Below are 19,300 nucleotides of genomic sequence, written 5' to 3'. Positions count from 1 at the left end.
TTAGAATGTTTGAGGATGTAGAACTAATGTGAAATGTTTCAGTTTTGCTTTGTAGATTTACATTCTGTAGGTATAATACAGAACATCTTACTTGAAATTGTCAGACTGCATAGCTTGATATTTGCATTTATTCCCCTCATTGAGAATTGAAACAATGGCTTTTAATTAAACTCACCCCCTGTGTTGAAACATTGACAAACAACTTTGCTGATTATCTGTCTCACAGATATTATCAATAGGTAAGGCTCACAGAGTGTACCAGGAAGTTGACAGTTAAGCAATCTGGTGAACAGGATGTGTATTGTTCTTCAGTCATATGCCTTAGGTCTCTTAGGTTTGGCTGTTTGCAAACTATTTGAAAGGGTTCCGAGCAAACTATTAAAATGCAGACTTTGGTCCAACTAAAACCTGACAATAAAGGGCCAGAGCCTAGAGCCAACACATTGCTACTTAGTATAATTTCTGCTTTGTTCCTAGAATTTAAAGATTGACCTTTTCCAGCTACATCATATTCATTGTGAGCGCTGTAGGGAGGTTTGGTAATTGCAGCATAACGTGGAGAGAAGTAATTTTTTTTTATTATTGGCAGGAGCTAGGCATCGATATGTGGATAAAATGGCTTAAACAATTGTGCATCAAATGCACCGTCCTTCACAGCCCACGTTCTTGCAAGTATACGTTGTGAAGGGAACAGGGAGATGCACCGACACTTTTTAAATGAAACTTGAGATTATTTTTTAATCCAATTTAAAGCAGCTGCTTTATGCGTTGCAGCATGATGCGGGGTACTGCATCGCAACATGCTGCGCATAAATGCAGCATGTCTTATTTTTATTCACTGCAGTGGTGTGAACTAAACTAATAGGACATAAGGTAAATTGCCTTATCTAGGAGTTGGGACTGCATTGTGTACAGTACAAGTCTGCCCAGCACAACCCAATGCAGTTGGTGTGAATGGACCCTAACACTTGAGGAAACCTAAAGCCATAGGGGGAAGTGATCAAAACCGACTAACGTTAACCATGTGTTAAAGTACCCACAGAGTAAATGCATTTTAACAAAATATAAGTGACCAGGACTTTACTATTCAGGTCATATGAGAAAATCTGCACTAAATTATGGTCTACTAATGAAGCTCAAAGTAATAACACTTAAGGAAACTGGAGCAAACAAAACCTGGAGCAGTTGCCTATAGTAACCAATAGGGATGTCCAGATACCAAGTACAGTACCTGGTACAAGTACAGATACTTTTCCAGCTCCAAGACTAGAGAAAAATTCAAAAGTAGGAGGTAGCTGTCATTTTTAAGGAGAATACAGAGCTCCTGGGATTTGTACATCTGTTTTAATGTATGATTTTGTTTTTATAAATCTATATAAGTGATGCACCGATAGCATTTTTACAAGTACTGATACTTGCCCAAGTACTCAGATACAAGTACTGATACATTTTTGTTTATGGTCATGTGACAGTTTTTCTAAAACAATACAGACTAATGATTTCAGAACAGTGGTGGAGCGCCAGAGCCAGGTCCCAGCTGCAACCCTGGTAGTTCTCATGAAAATGCCAACTATCGGCACTGGTATCGGAACTACCCTAGTAACCAATCAGCTTCTCTCTTTAGTTTTGCAGATGAAAGATAGAAGCTAATTGGTTGTCATGGGCAACAGCTCCAGATTTCGTCTGCTCCAGTTTCCTTAAGTATTTATTAGACTATAATTTAGGGCAGATTTTCTCATATTACCTGAATAGTAAAGCCCTAGTCACTTATATTTTGTTGAAATGCATTTACTCTGTTGGGACTTTAACACATGGTTACAAATGGTCACAGAAATGGGAATGATTCTAGTACTATCATGTCATGTCACATATCCCTGTGTCACTTCAACTCCGTCACTGCGCTATGTGGCAGAGGAGGATGAAGAAGGAGATATGTGAGGGATATGTGAGGGGTATGAGAGGGGTATGAGCAGTGGCCTGGAGAATAAGGAAGAGTGCCTGTTAGTAATACTTTGGGCCCTGAAGCAGCACAGTGGAGCTTTATATTGGAATGACACCCATGACCCCAATTACAACCACTGCACCAATGTCCACTTCAACCACAGGCTCTGCACCAACATGCACTTTTGTACCTGCTGCCACTGAGCCAATGCAAACTATTGCGCAATGTTTATTTTTCCACCTGCCGGCACTGCATTGATGTTCCCTTTTGCAGTCACGACCACTGCAGTGACATGACCTTCGCTCCTCCTGCCATGACACCGAGGAGCCATAGCGCACCTGCCGTCACTGCACCAAAACACATTTCTGCACCCAGTGTCACTCTACACCGATGCAGACTTCAGCACCTGCCACCAGTGAGCTGACACACTTTTTTACACAATGTTCCCTACTACAACTGCAGTCCCTGCACTGAAGTGCCATTCTGCACCCACTGCCTTTACACCTGCCACCAATACACCAACGCGTCCCTCTGCCACTGCAGCAGTGTGTCATTCTACACTTGCACACCACTGCACTTAATGCATGTCTGTACCTGCTGCCACCACACCAACACACACTTCAAGTCCTTCAGTAATGCACCACCACTGCACCGATGCACACCTGCCACATCTGAGCCAATGCTCCAAACTGCTCCTGCTGGCTCTACACCCACTACCACTGTATTGAGACGCCCTTCTCCACCCACTGCATCACGGCGCACTTGTGTACCCACCAACACTTCACTGTCATGCTTTTCTCTAACCACTAGCAGACAATTCTGTCTCTGCTGCCACTAAGCCAACTTGCACTTATGCACCCACTGCCACTGGGCCAGCACACACATTCACCCTATGCAGCCAACTCGAAAACTTTTGCTAATCTGCCTTTTATGATTTGTAACTTATTGTTTGCTAGGAAATGCATTAAAATGCTCTTTGGTGTAAAATGATGGCCCCCCAGCCCTCACACTGCAATGTTCTATGGTGGTAGAGCTGAATAACGGCCACACACCGTAGCACAAGTTCCTCCACATAGAGTTGTATTTCAGAGAAAGGAATGGGGCATGTCTGACCAGGTCTGTTACATAGAATACTAGATCTAGTTCTGTTTTCTGCTGAACTGCGCAGCACAACTGCTATAACAGGAACGTGGAGGCAAGACTATAAAAATGGAAGAAGTTCTTGGAAAATCAGTTTGGCTACATATCTATTTCTATGAGTTCAGCTAGGATTTAGAGCAGTTCATCTAAGAGACGTATTATGTAGCACTGCAGGCATCTGCAGGTTCTTGCACATAACTTCAGATTGCTGCAGAACCTTTGATCATTTACACGTGTTCACAACTTTTTCAGAGATGTCTGAGCTTTAGCGTGTGCTGCCTTCTTCGCTTTACTTTTGGTTTTAAGGTGTTGGGCAGCCACACTGACCAAAAGCAATGTGTGGGAAGGGAAGCTGAGCCAACATTTGCACAAACAAGTCCGGGGCTCTCAAGGTGCTTGATTAGCAAGCTAAGTATATGTAGGTGTTGGTGCCTACTATATATTTCTATATAGTAGGCACCTACACTGCTCTGTTTCATTAGTTTAAGGGCCCATTCCACCACATCCAGATCATCTCCAGACCAGATTGTTTCCGGACCTAAAATGCATCCAAATGTATCCCTGTGCTATTTCTGGCCTCTGTTCACACCAGTGCAGTCCATTCCAGACCACATAAACGCTCCCCATATGAATGTATGGGATTGTTCATGCCGGCAGTTCAGCGTGGACAAGTCAGCGCGATCAAAAAGCCCTGGTGTGAACGGGGCCTTAGGCTGTGCATTTTGTGCACACGATCACACAGCGCACTGCACTCTAAGTGCGCTGGTACTAAACAATGTGCTATGTGGATTTAGTGCAACACTATGGTGTAAACCAGCCCCAAATCATCCAAAACTAAGCAAGAGGTTTATGTGGACATAGTCAGGGATGCCCTGCATCAGTAGGAATGTAAACTATTTATTGTCTTGCAACTTGAATATAACATGAAATAAGAACCCCAAAGCTGCTTAATCTTCTGAACAAATCAGCTGATCCTGTTCAGCTTGCAAAGTCTTTTGAATGGTGTCATTTGCTATTTACACTCGGCTCAAGCTGAAGAATTGCTGTACAGTGGCTGCAAATAGGGCGATGTTCTTCAAGAGAATGAAAACTTTATTACTGTTATCACTGATATAAAGGGAGGCCATACAAGCTTCCAGGCACCTGCTTTGGTGCGAGTGTGTAATCACTGCAATATTATGGCAGCATGTAAATGTATCTTAATGACTCTTGTATTGTCTTTATTGCGTCCCTGCACATAATTTAAAAAGAAATCATACTAAACCTAACCACAAATACATATAGAGTCTCATTTATATAGCAGCCGTAAAGCATAGTGGTGAGCTCTTGTCACTGGACCTGTCGGTTATGTGTCCAGCCACTTCTCTATGGAAAGGCGTAGATGCCAGCTGCACTCCATCCAGCGCTGCAACCAGATTGAATATGGTGGTGCTTGTAGTGACAATCATAGATGGCATTGTGTAGCTCTACAGAAGCAAATGAGAAGTCACCAGCACTTGAAGGTGCATAAGTACTCTCATTGATCGTGCATCACATCAGTCAAACAAAGCCAACGTTTTGGGGCTACACAGGCTCCCTTCCTCAGCGCAACATAGTGACCACTCTGTTTAGACTGATGTGATGAACTATCAGTAAATGAGGGTACTTTTGCACCTCCAGGTACTGAGGACGTGTTCTTCTCATTGGGCTCCCCTCAATCACGGGGTTTTTTCTGCACCATAATCATATCCTTAGAGGCCAACTTCAGTCAAAACTGGTTTTGGATAAAATGAAAAAAGATTTAGAAACTCGGCCAACTTTTTTTTTTCTTCCTTTTTTTACACTGCTCTCTGTGTCTCTCTTTGGGAGATTTCACCACACCGACAGGGGAGATATTGTATTGCAGCTGCAAAAATTAAAAGAACTAAATATGCTGACATTGTAGAGCCGTGCTGCAGCCGGGAAAGATCCTGACCAATATTCACCCCGCTGCCTTATTGACAGCTGGCTCTGACTCTCTAGAGCCAGAGCCAACTGTGCCCGGCCCCTCCCCTGTCTGTCCCTCCAAAAAGCGCTGGAGGAACAGAGATGGGAGGGGGGAATACCTGTGGGGAGTGATAACTGATGGCCACTGTTCTCTACAGGGAAAAGCCGTGAGCTGAGCAATCAGCTATTTGATTGCTCAGCTTTTGATCTATAGAGGTAGCACCTGACAGCTGCATTGTCGCACACTGGCTCAGACTATTAGGAAGAGTACATTTTACTATCCCAATAGTTCCCTTTTTAGCTGATCTACTTGCTTTACCTGTTATTGAAATTACACTCTGCAGCCAAGTGAAATTCAATGTTTTATAGTGTTTTAAATATTCACCATTAACTCCTGCAGCTGTTGTCATTGGTAGTTTTACGCTATTGTCCATAATTCAATTTTTATAGCCTATTTTAAAGTTTTAAAAGTTTGTCCGGTTTTTATTCCATTCTGTGACACCACTTGGCATATTGCCCCTCATTAATTCTAGGCCCCATTCACACCTAGCCATTTTGTAACTCCTTTTTCCTATGTGCGACAATACTGAAAAAGAGGAATCCCCATTGTTTTCAGTGGCCCCAGTTCACACCTATTGTGGTGCTTGAAATGGTACATGAGCTTCTTTGGGGCAGAATTGTGCCTTTTGGCATCATGGACTTTAATGCACTCTTTTCAGGCATGGTGTTTTAAATGTATTTGGGGCCAATAACACATGATTCTGCTTTTCTTCTGCACTAGAAGCCGCACATAAACCCTTGCAAAAACACCAAAAAAGAAGCCTCCAACTCAACATGCTATGCTTATGTTGGAGGATATAGGTGCTGACATTGTCCTTCCTTCTGGAGGGTGGCTACTTCTGTTCCCCATGGTCCCTGTGTGTGCTGTATAGCCACCGCTCCAAGCACACTCCGTGATGGACTACAATCTCATATTTAGTGTACTAATTTGTATTGAGATTGTAGTCTGTCACGGGAGTGAGTTTGGAGCGATGGCTACTTTACAACACACACAGGGACCATGGGGAAGAAAAGTAGCCACCCTCCAGAAGGTTGGACAGTGTCGGCACCATTTCAGAGATGATTTGAGGATCTACAGCTGAGTGATTCACAAATAAGATATATTTTTTGTCAACAGTTATGGTACTTGCATTTTTAAAATCTAACTCCTGAGTTTACGGTCACTTTAACATAAGCCTGTCAAAAACTTGGGCATTCCCAGCTGATAATAACAGAGGTTACATTCAGAGCTAGCCGCGTCTCAAAATGATGAGTAAAATCCAGAGATAAGTGACATTCACATCTTCTTTTTTAACTTTTCCTGTGAAGTTTGAATGTTGCTTCACTCCTATGGTATTCTGATGCTTCCTGAGTAAAAATAAAAAAAAAAAAAGCTTGTTTTGATATTTGTATTTCTTGAGGTAACACAGAGGCTTCTGCATATGCCTCTCCCTCCCCTACTGCCTACTGTTAGAACTTCTTGCACAGCCTCACAGAGAAACACAAGCACACAGTCAGATATGCATGCTGCACATGGCTTGGAAAAACAGGAAGGAAGCCACAGCTTTATTCTCTACCTTATTCAATACAACAGAGTATATACCATAGATTTAACATTTACTGACCGAAAATGTATACTGCAGGAGTTGTTGTAATAGATGCAATAAGGTGTATTCTAACACCCCCACTCAACATCTACTCCTTATTAGGGATGAGCCGAGCACACCCCTGTTCGGTTCGTATTCGAATGGCCGAAATGTTCGAATACGAACTCGAACTCAATGCAAGTGTATGGGGGTCGAATGTTCAACCCCCATACAGTTTCCGGTACATGTAATAAATACTGTGTACTGCCCCCCTTACCTCCGCTGCTGTCCCGGCCTCCGGTCCCCTGGTCCGTCCGCTCGCTGTCCCGGCCTCCAGTCCCCTGGTCCGTCTGCTTGCTGTCCTGGCCTCCGATCCCCTGGTCTGTCTGCTTGCCGTCCCGGCCTTCGGTCCCCTGGTCCGTCTGCTCACTGTCCCGGCCTCCGGTCCCCTGGTCCATCCGCTAGCTGTCCCTGATTGGGCAAAGTCTTGCACTTGACCTGTGGTCATCCCATAAAGTTCGGCGCTCGAACTGCCGATGTTCGATTCGAACTCATGTTCGAATCGAACACTCGGCCCATCCTTACTCCTTATGTCAATCCTATTCTGGATATTGTGGATCCGATCGCACGCTCAGCAGCTCTGATCCACTTTTGTTTCTCATGGGTTGGAAGTCTTTGCATCTCATCCCATGAATCTGGCTGTAATACTTCCTAAGCAACATAAGATAGATGCTTAGCTGGGATGCCTTTTGTTGCTTCTTATGGACTTCCTGACTGAAGACTCTTGTGGCGTGGCTTTTTCTTTTTCAGAATTTGTATTGTCTGTGTTAATTTCTATTTCTGTGTCACTTTGTCCCTTGTCTTTTGTGTGACATTGATGTGGATTTTCCCTCAGTGTCAGGCATTTGTGTCCGTACATGAAATTTTGAACACACTGAAGTTTCGTCAACAAGAACACTTCTGCTAACAGTTACCTTGTTTGTGTCTTGGTGCAGGATTCTGTATCCCTTTTGAGATTCGCTGTATCCCACAAGAACACCTTTTGCACAAGCATCCCATTTTGTACGTTTTTCCTTTGGGATGTGCACATAAGCTTTGCTTCCAAAAATGTTTATATGCTTTAAGTCCGGTGCTTTTCCATTCCATAGTTAATATGGTGTTTTTCTCAGTTGATTTACCTGGTAGCCGGTTCTGAATATAGCATGCAGTCATAATTGCCTCTCCCCAGTATGTGGTAGGCAGGTTTGCGTCAATCTGCATGCTCCTCCCACTCACAGAGTATGGTTCATACTCTCTGCAACCCCGTTTTGCTCTTGTTTGTATGGCACAGTAGTTTGAAACATTATCTCATGCTTTCTGAGAATTGTCTGTGTGTTGCCACTTGTATATTCACTTCCATTGTCTGCCCGCAAGGTATTAGGCATTTTACCAAATTTGTTACTTACTTGAGCCAAAAACTGTTCAGGTTTCTCTGGTGCTTCACTTTGGCTGTGTAGCAGATACAATGTAGTATATCTGGAGTAATCGTCAATAAAAGTACGAAAATACCTTTTTCTTTCCTGGAGTTAATCCAGGCACACAGTCGGATATGCATGCTGCACATGGCTTGGAAAAACAGGAAGGAAGCCACAGCTTTATTCTCTTTTATTCAATACAACAGAGTATATACCATAGATAAATAACAGAACTTATAAACACTGCCATCTACGGGCCAAAAATGTATACTGCAGGAGTTGTAATAGAATACAATAATGTGTATTCTAACACCTACCCATGGGTAAACACCTACTGGGTTATTCACAAAAGGGTGAAGGGTTTGGAGAAGGCAGGAGAAATGAACAATCTAGGACAGGGGTAACCAAACTCCGGCCCTCCAGCTGTGGGGAAACTACAAATTCCATGATGCATCTCTCTCTGGGAGTCATGTCGGTGGCTGTGAGAATCTTGCAATGCCTCATGGGATTTCCACCACAGCTGGAGGGCCGGAGTTTGGTTACCCCTGATCTAGGACAACATAGCTGAACTGGAAAGTGAGCTGAATTGGAGAATTTTCCCAAATCAACTATGTTGTCCTAGATTGTTCACTTCTCCTGCCTTCTCCAAACCCTTCACCCTTTGTGAATAACCCAGTGGAAGACTGGTGCCTGATGGCAGTTAAATTGTAACTACATGTCTTATTACCCGCTTAGCTCTATGGACACTTTTTTTTTCAGATGTGTTCCCGCAATCATTGCACCTAGTACCAGCAATATAATAATAAATGCTATAAAGCACATTTTAGCCCTAGCTGTTTCCGCAGCCCACGTGTCGTATGAGTAGAATGGCAACAGCATGTAGACTTAGAAGCTCAGGTACTGTTTAACCATGGACTGTTAACTTGCACCCATATTGGGTTACGCCAACTATTGGCCACGATATGCCACAATTTTTTTATTTTAGTTTCTGCCTAGGATTGCCCCATTGTTTTTATATGCTAGTAAAGCCTCCGTGGTCCCCTTTCACAAGTCATCAATCACCTTCTTACTCAATCTCTGTGTCTTTTAGTACCATGCCTTGGAGAGAGTCTGCACAACCACAGAGGTTGAGCTGCTGTATGAGTGTGATGGAATACAATTGCAAGAACAGATATATTTAGAATTGTAATCAGCATAGAGAATATGCAAAATGCTACTGTGCACTACTCATTCATATCAAGTACAACTATTGAGAATTACTGTAATCTTATAGAAATACAGATTGATAGAGATGGCATTATTAGTCTGCTGCTCTTCCTTCATTGTCCAGTCACTGGTGGCAGTAAGGCGACCAAGCTGTATTGCTTGACTGCAGAAAAATGAGGTCACCAACCTGGCTGTACTATCTGGAGCTGTAAATCCCTGAGCTGGCTGAGATTCCGCCCCTGCATCCGAACACAATAGGGGCCTAAACAGTCGCGCGTCGTGTATCACAAAAAAAATGTACACATACCTTTTTCCTGCGATTTGCGTGTGGATGTACCTCATTGAAGTCAATGGGGCAGCACAGCAATCTCTGTCTGCAATTGTGCAGGACTGCGAGATCCCGGGATGCGCGATCTCAGATCGCTCAGGTCTGCATCGGGCCTAAGTATCTTGTGGCTCTACTTCCACTTTAAGTATCTTGTGGCTCATGATTTACCACCCAAGGGGCTCTTGCAGCACTGTGTGTACTGGAATTTCCCAGTACACCAATTTGTAGAGACTGATAGACACAAGACTAATGTATTCTGTCAGAACTAGTAAAGATTTGCCTATGTGGGTGTGTCTGGCTGTAAAATGGGATGGTATAGGGGAATGTTTGTGTGCTAATATGGTTAGAAGGCTCATATTAAACTTGTTCTGCAAGGTGTCAATGTATGTATATTGCTTCCCAACCCAGAAGATCCAATGATGGCCCTAAAAGTGCGTGGGACGTAAATGAAAACTTGCTTTGTATGAACAAGTGCACCGTCTGTGTCATAGACGGATTCACCTGCAGTCATATTTATTATCCATGAAATATTTATCATAGGTTATGCCCTTGGTTTAGACATTTTACTGCTCGCTACAGCATGACTCCTGTATTGTCCCTCCCAGTTTTTGCTGAATGAGTTAAACTGAAGTTGGTGTTGGCAGTCACTTTCACTCCTAATTCATGACATGTTCTGACTGCCAGACTCACTGAGAGGTTCTGCTTACTGTTTTGCTCGCTGGGTCTGTGCTGTTCTCCTGCGGTTTAAGTGTCGGGGAATGAGCCCAGCTGTGGTACCTTGAAGGATCCATTATTAATGCCTTTGTGGATCCTGCGTAGAAGTAACTTTGTAAACCAACCCAACATTCTGGCCTTTTGTTTGGATGAGATTCACTAACACCAAGCATCATGTTACTGAACATTCAGTGTTTCAATCTTGCAGATGTTGCTCTATCGTACCAACCTAGTTCGGAAAAGCAGTTAACTGTGAGAGACAGATTATTTCCTATGAGCTGCCAATGCTCCTCAAACCGTACATTTGAAATGAGACTCCGCTGAGAAAAAAATCCTCTCCTGGTCTTTTATGATGCTTTCCAACCTTATAAGATGGGGCGCCTTCTAGCACAGAATATTTGTTAATACGCCCACGCCACAACCCCTGATGACACAGACGCCCCATAAAATAAAGCAAAAGAATGATCACTTAAACCTGCTGGGTTTAAACCCATCACTTAAACCTTTCTCACCAGTATTTTGCTTTATATTGCCGTTTCTAGCTAACAAATGCAATCATTTGATGGATGAATTTAATATTTAGTGCAATATAAAAAAACATTGATAGTATGATGGTACATTTATGTATCCAGATATCTACACCAGAGGTAAAAGGAATGAGGGACATTGTTTCAAAAGAGGCACAGTGCCAACAAATGACCATGTCCAGACCAGAACAGTTTGTTCCCGGACCAAAAAAAGCATCCTAATGTATCCCTATGTTATTTCTGGGCTCTGTTCATACGACCGCAGTCTGTTCCAGTCCAGACAAAAAAAAAATATAGCTTGTCTCATTTTCTCGAATATGGAATGCATACAAACGCACTGGACTGCACCTAAAAGTCAATTTTAAGCAAACAGTGAAAACCCCAGCATCGAAACACGGTAAAAATAAACTGCACTGTGTTTGCAGATCTGCTCCAGACGTGGTGTGAACATAGCCTAAAGAGAGCTATGCATCTAAATACATTGCAAACATTTTAGCAAACACCATTTCAATGTCCTGCTGGGTGCTGTTACTGTTCAAATACACAAATATTCAAGTTACTTCCCTCTTCCTGGTTTCTAAGTGGAGTGCCAGTCTGCTATAGTCACAGGATCAGTGCCATTTAAAAAAAAAAGAGACTTCCATGAAAAGCACTGAGCCATTGACACAAACTGGGAATTACATTGTCTATGGGAGTTATGCAGATAGAGAAGTTACCCACATTACCGTGTGTACATATGTGTGTACATATTTCTAGGAAGATGTATTGCACAGTTTAAGAGACATAGAATTTACATTTTCATTTCAATCTGCAGCTAGTTTTAACACTATTAAAGAGTAACTCTACTTTTGTTGAGAAAAAATAGGATGTCACTGCCTTCTTTATGGTGTATGTCTTTCTTGGTTTTATTTCAAATGAGTAGGTTGTTTAGATAGGTAAATACCTTTTTAACTAGTTCTCCTTAATCTCTGTAGGCCAGGTAATGCAAGTTTAGCAACTTCAACTATTTTTAGGATCATTTACAATGTAAATAATATTTTGGAATTTAGTTGGTTTTTTTTTTTTTTATATCCTTAACACACACAAATGTCACCTTTTTGTAGGAAAAGTGCTTTTAAATGTCCGACATAAGAAATCCTATGATTTTCAATGGCGCCTGAGCAGGAAAACGCCAAACAGAAAAAGGTTCATGAGCTTCTTCTGGCAGTTTCAAGCTTGTTTTTTGTCCATAGACTTCAATGGAAATGCCAGAAAATGCCTGGCAGAAGCATGTTGCACATTTTTGTGCACTTTTTTGTGTGTCCGTCTATTGACTGCAATGTTTCTTGAGCTGCCAGTCAAAACGTGCATCTTCATATATGCGTGTTTTCACGTGCGTAAAAATGTGGCAAACGTGAAAAAAAGGCATGCTAAACCTGTGCATACAAACATGCAAAAAGGATGCTGCCTTGGTGTGAATGGGGCCTTACTGAGAATGAAGCAGGGCAGATCATGATATTTGGTTAGATGTTTGTTGCTGAGCTTCACCCTCTATTGCTGAGATTTCAGTTTTGGCAGTCCTGACCTTGTTGTTAAAGTGACATTAAACTCTGGAGTTAATTCTTTAAAAATGCATTCAAGGACAGTAACGATTACCAAAAATGTATCTAATTTGTGTATCACTCAGCTGTATCAATCAATGCTGTAAGCATGTTGCATTTATAGTTTAGTTACTCTGTTATCGTGTGCAAGAATTTTAGGACTGTAGCCTATTGTTTTGTTTTGATATCAGTTCATGGATCGTTTTCATTTTCCTTGTATTCTTTCTGCAGGATGGCTCAGGAAACATTGACTTGAACTCTTCAATATCATCACAACATTCGGAAGAGTTTAATGTAAGTATCTTTTGTTCCTCACTTCATATTGAAGTATAATTTATAGATGATATATCCTGTACTTGGATAAGACTAGTAGAAATTAGAGTTGTTTGACCATGTAAGTATAGATCATAAATTTGAAGTTACCCTAGACTCGCAACACACTGTGGAAGTGAGCTCACCCTTGAAGCCTATACACTCGAAAGCAATTTGAAGTCCATCCCTGAAATTAACTTGAAGACCGCTCTTGCTAGAGAATGGAGCTGAAATAATCAGCATAAGCTTCTCTGGCAGCAGTTTGCTCCTGTACGTTTGTCGCGCACAAAAAAAAAGCGGAACGTGGCAAAAGTACATGCACAATTTTAAGGGAGATTTCAGTGTGTTCTGTCCCCAAAAGAATGTGGTTGTAGCCGCAAACTCACAAAGAACAAAAGGTTATAAATTGGAGAATCAGAATTTAGTGAGTGATTATTAAAGAAAAAAATAGATTGTTCCCAGATTTCTGCTTGAATCCATTCTTTATAGTGAAACTGAATTTAAAAATCAAGATCTGCTATGTTACAAGGAACATTGTAAAGTATTAAAGTCACACTCAACTCAAAAATTAAATCTTAAAAATACATTCAAGTACATTTACTATTAAAGCGGAACTTTACCCATATCTTTAAAGTGACAATAAAGGCACTTTTAGAAATGTTGTTTAGTAATGTCAATCTACAAACACATACTTCTAGATCATTGCTGGCTTTTTATTCTTTGTATACCTTGTTTCTCTTTTCTTTCCCAGTCTTCTGACAGTGGCTATTTTTGCTAAGGGCAGATTATTATATCTCTCTACTTCCTGGAACTCTGGCACATGTGACTAGGACATGTGACCATGCATATCATCTCAGGGCAGGAAAATTACCTTTCCCTGAGATCTTGTGAGATTACAGATGAGATTTCCCAGCAATGCTCTGCTGATGTAACCTTCCCAGGATGCAACACTTTGGCACACACCATTTGTGCCAGAAGTAGACCAGGAATTAGATCAACTCCTATTTGTAAGTAAATGAAAAACAAGTTTGTTTAGCTAAGTAATGTAAGATGATTTTTAATCAGCATACAGAGCTGCATGCTGATGTGATTTTTAGTGAAAGGGGGGTAAAGGTCCACTTGAACAAAAATGTATCTTATTTTTGTATCACTCAGCTGTAGTAACCACTCCAAGCTCACTCCCGTGATGGACTACAATCTCAATACAAATTAGTAAACTAAATGTGAGATTGTAGTCCATCACATGAGCAAGTTTGAAGTGGTCCATGGGGAACAAAGGTAGGCACCCTTCAGAAGGAAGGAGAGTGTCAGCACAAATTCAGAGATAATTTGAGGATCCACAGCACAAATAAGCTACATTTTTGTAAATGGGGTACTTGAATGGATTATTAGGATTTAACTGCTGAGTTTACTGTCATGTAATTGTGCCTAAGCAGCACCCTTAAATTACCTTTTGAATTGAAATCCTCCTGAAAAATAGCAGTCCACTTCCTGGTGAATGCGAGTGCCTAGGCTTTTCAGTGCGTACAGCCTCATATCCGTATATCTGCAGGGTGAGAACTAAGGCGCTGCTGCGCCTGACTTCTAGTCTCTGGAGATTTAGAGTTGGATTATGTCACTGTTGCCCTGTTTACTGTTCTCCTGGAGGCTCTGACATGAGGAAGCAAAGTCCTGCCAAGATTAATGCTCCCACACAAAAGCACACTGCAGAACAAAGCATGGTAAGTCAGTAATTGGACTTACCATGCAACACTGGTGTCTCGCCCATAGCCATCTGCTTGCTTCGTTTCTGGCTCAGCTCCTAAAGTTCAGTTATTTAATAATGGAAAGAATCCTCTGTCTAGTGAATGCTGCCCACTAAAACTCAGTGACTGGGTAAAAAGGGCATTTGTCAGAACAGCAATTCTAAGGATCAGAGCTTGGCTCTTTGTAGAGTGATGAGAAGAAAATCATTGCTGAAAAAACAAAAAACTATTACATTCTGATTCATGTTTTACAGTAGGTATATAATAGACACAGAAAACCTAAAGAAAAAGGTATTACTGTATAGTGTTATGTGACCAAAATTTAACTTTTTGGCCTGCATGCAAAATGCTCTGTGTGGTGGAAATCCAACACCGGATAAATCATTGGAAGCATAGTGATAGTAGCATCATGTTGTGAGGTTTCAATTGGTAGGGAATTGAGGGCAAGATGGAGGCAGCCCAATTGAAAAGGAATCAACCCTTTTTTAGTCTAGTTACATTGTTCCTGCTAGGTAATTATCTGTAAATACTATAGGCAGGTGGATAGAGTGTGGAAGCTTTAGAATGGCATCAAATTTCAATTTCTACGCGATTAAACAGCTGGGTAGGTATGTGTGTTTTGACGGGAGTCACAGTTACAGGAGGAGATCATGTACTGAAGTAGGGCAATGTCTGCAAGGTTGTGGCACACAAGACAAATGATGTGTAATTGGTCATTCATATCCTTCTAACTTTAGTTTAATGGATTATGTGTGAAATTGCAAGATCTGCTTATTTGCTAGCCGCCTGACCCCAATAAAAACTACTAATTTAAACCTAAAACAAAATGGCTTTTAGTGCACTTGCCTAGGCGGGCATGTCACTTGGCTTTATTGTGGGGTCCTGGGAAAGCTGAGGAATATATACAGTGTGTGTGTGTGTGTATATGTATGTATGTATGTATGTATGTATGTATGTATGTATGTATGTATATATTCTGCCGCATTATAAAACAGGATCAAATAATGAGAGCCGACTGCAGAGGACAAGAACACATGATACGTGATCTTTGTCCTGTTTGTCAGAGGCGAGAACCACATTTTGGCATTTACTCTCTCTGTCTACAGTTTAGAATGCACCCTATTGTGTGCTGTTTTTGTATAGGTAATATAATTGTCATTAAATGTGTTTTTTAAACTGCTACCCTATCTTTTGATAGTCCCCATTCAGCTATTCCTGTGTTGTTCACATTTAGAGAATATATGGTAGATAAAAGGCAAAGCAAAAGTAAACTGATCAGTGGCTGTGAAAGAAAGGAAGGGGGGAAATGGGCCAAGTAGAAGTCTGTCACAAGAGAAATCTGTAGGTGGCCATTGCTTACTTTTAAACTGCTGATTGCCTGTCTCAGTGTCTTCTGAGCCATTGATTGGCAACATGTATAGAGATCGGGAGTTCTGACTGTACTTGTTAATTATCCTATAATGGGTCAATAACTTAAACCATAGAAGAAAGAATAAACAAAAAAGCAACTTGCAATAAAAGATAAATAATACAACCCTCTCCAGTGGAGGTGACCCTTAAAGGAGAACTATGGGGTTAAGTCTTTTCCCCATAGTTCTCCTTAGGGTAACGGGAGGACACAAACTAGCGTCCTCCCGTCACCCTAGGCTCAGTATACCGCGAGTTGTAGCTGAAGCGACATGGATGCCTCTGGAACTATTTTTGACGCCATTGATATTTCCATAAATGTGCATTTATACTTACAGGGAAATCCTAGCAGCTAGCACTAAAGAATCTGGTTGCTGATTTTAGTTTTCTTTGCACTATTGTTTGTATCTCTGCCCCACCTTGTGGTTGATGCTTTGTATATTGCTTTAAAATGCTGAGCTGCTCAGAGCATGGAATATGAACATTTCTTGGTAATGGGACCACAAGCACTGGCAAGCCTGTGCCAAACTCTAAGTTATGATTTAAAAAAAACTAGAGCCTAAAGCCCAACTCCAGCCATTTTTTCATTTTTATTTTGGATAGAAATTAAAAAATCTGGACCACTGAAGACATACATACAAAAGGTCCAGCAAGGGCAAGAAAACTAGCCAATCGAACTATGGAACATAGAATATTAGCCTTCCCGTGACTGACCTTTACAGTGGGCAAGATAGCTTGCAATGATAAAGGTTGGTCTGTGTATGATGGGCTAGTTGAACGAAAATTGAACGAGGGTGAGATGTCTGGACAAAACAAAGTTGTGCAATGGTTGTAAGGTATATGGCCACCTTACTCCTTAATGCAAGTCTTCTAATTCAGGTTTGGAAAATATTCTGGCAAAACGTTTGACTGATGGCATCCTCTATTACATGTGTTATTTAAGAGATAAAAAAAATTGATGTTAGCTTCCTATATCACAATAGTATTCGGAAATCAACATGTTACATTTGTATGTTTTCTAGGGCCTTGAAAGCTACGACAGCCTGAGTCTTTCAAGCCTAATATCATATCTTCTGACCATCCATCTGAGAGAGGGCAGACATCTTGTCATCAGGGATCGCTCAGGTAATAAAGCTTCCCAGATGTCGACACTCTGTAAATATTACTTTAATGTCCTTCAGTATGAAACGTCAGGCCATTTTTTGGGATATGGTACTATATCCCATATAGTACTATATAGTAGAGGTGCACTTTTGTCATTTTTAAACCGAAAATAAAACATTTGTCAGACTGAAACCAAATTTTTTTTTTTTTTAAATGTTTTATTTGTATTTTTATTTATTTTTACTTTACTGTTGGGGGCTCTTGGGAAATATCAGGGGTCTTTTGAAATAGAAAAAGAGGTTGAGGACACAGTGTTCCAGTCCATTCATAAATTGTGGAGACAGTATCAGTTACTATGTCCACAATTATGAATTAACAGAAAGTGATGTAGTGCTATTCCTGTTCATTCATAATTGGGGACATAGTAAACATAGTACTTCAGAGGGGACACAAAGCAGCGCCCAGCGGGGAGAAGTGAAACCTTCAAGATGTCCAGCGGGGTTGGGAGCAGAGTGCTGTCAAGCATGTCACAGGAGGTGGGAGCTCTCCTTCCGCACCGCCGGCTCAACCGAGGTGGGCGGTGTAGGGGGAAAGCACCGCCTCCTGTGACATGCGCTTGACAGCGCTCTCCTCCCCACCTCGCTGGACATCCTGAAGGTTTCTCTCCTCCCCGCTGGGTGCTGCTCTGTGTCAGAGGAGAGACACTATGGTTGCACCGTAATTTTGTCGGGAAAAAGGTTAATTTTGCCATTTTGCCAAAAGTACAATTTTCGGCCAAAATTTTGGTGCATCCCTACTATATGGTTATATATATATATATATATTATATTCTGTATGCTGCAAGGGTCCAGATATGAGTTTCTGATCATGATCTTGTTCCTGATCTATAAACGGGAGATTCAAAGTTTTTTCCCTAATTTATGATATTGGGCGCTTTACACCCCAGAGCAGGAAATAGCAATACGTAATATAGAAAAATGATAATGGCCTCTTAAAGTAGACCTTTGAGATAATGGAGGCTGCCATTATTGACTTCCTTCTGAAACTCCTAGTTACCTGATTGTCTCCAGCTGCAATATTTTGATTTAGAGGCTGGGAACAAGAATGCAGATCAGGAAATTTATTTTAAGGTCATAGACTCTGTAGTTTTGAAGCAAGAGGGTCAACATGATAGCCTGGCAACTAACCAATGCCATCTATTACACCTTCCATGTTTTTCTCATGACCGGTTTCCTTTAGTAGCCTTTTGTATTCACTTTTTTAGACATGTCAGAGGTTTCTCAAAAGAGGTAAGGCTTAATCATGTTCACAGGAGCAATGGGCGGGGAAATATCTTCCTAACCGGATGTGACAGAACCCCTGTAATACTTGGCCAGTGATGACAGCAGAGCATGTTTCAGAACATGTTTCAAGTCTTGGAGATTTTCCAGCAAGATAACCCAGCTCCTGTGTGGCAACACTTCATGTTGGAGTGGAGATACCCAGCAGGAGCTTTATTTTTGTAGCACAGAGGAGAGGAAGATATTTTTTAGCTGATGGTCAGCTCAGCCATTTCTATTAAAAATGACAATAGTTGGCAAATACTGGTATATTAGAAAACAGCAAAAAAAAACTGTGATAAGGCTCTGATTGAAGCAGTCATTCTGTCAGTTATTTCAACAAATAGATGCAGGACAGTTACTCTTTGAATAGCGTACTAGTATGTGTCACATGAGTTAGGAATGGCTGCTTCTCACACAGGGGATATCAAAATATATACAGTATTAGTAGCAGTAGATACTTATAGGTCTTGTAAAGTAGAATAGTTTTGGCGAGTCACAGCTAACTGCGAACTGTGACTCACCAAAATTGGAAACTAGGCACAGAATTGGGGGTGGCCATACATGATTGCCAAAAAACGAAACAAATTTTCGCGGTAAAAAAAATTGTGCGACAAACGCTCGTTTCCGAGGGCTACTTGGCTGTATCCCAATGGAAACGCGCAACAAAAACGGCCCAAAGTAGTACATGTACCTTTTCAGGCGTGGGCCGTTTTGTAGCGCGTTAGGGACGGGCTGAAATACGCCAAGGTGTGAACCAGACCCATTGCATACAATGGGATTTAGATGTTTGAGCGTTTTGTAGAGCGTTCATCGAGCGTAGGACACGCTACAAAACGTTCAGGTGTGAACGAGGGCTAAGGGTCCAAATAGACAGTACCCATATTGCAAGCAAGTTGCTTATAAATGCTTTCTACAGCAGCTAATATTTT

The 19,300-nt window shown here is 41.5% G+C and overlaps 1 protein-coding gene across 1 annotated transcript in view; it reads left to right on the top strand.

The window, feature by feature from the left end:
- Window positions 1-19,300, top strand: part of MCTP2 (multiple C2 and transmembrane domain containing 2) — a 186,903-nt gene that overhangs the window by 55,146 nt on the left and 112,457 nt on the right. Inside the window, exons 3-4 of the mRNA XM_018562726.1 lie at window positions 12,713-12,775; window positions 16,968-17,070. Coding sequence (XP_018418228.1) covers window positions 12,713-12,775; window positions 16,968-17,070 — 166 coding nt within the window. The remainder of the gene's footprint in view (window positions 1-12,712; window positions 12,776-16,967; window positions 17,071-19,300) is intronic.

The sequence above is a fragment of the Nanorana parkeri genome, unplaced genomic scaffold (genome assembly GCF_000935625.1).
Source record: "Nanorana parkeri isolate BGI_ZX_2015 unplaced genomic scaffold, ASM93562v1 scaffold594, whole genome shotgun sequence".
In the NCBI taxonomy this organism is placed as follows: Eukaryota; Metazoa; Chordata; class Amphibia; order Anura; family Dicroglossidae; genus Nanorana; species Nanorana parkeri.
Note: the sequence above shows the minus strand (reverse complement) of the source record. Positions and strands in the feature narration are given on the sequence as shown.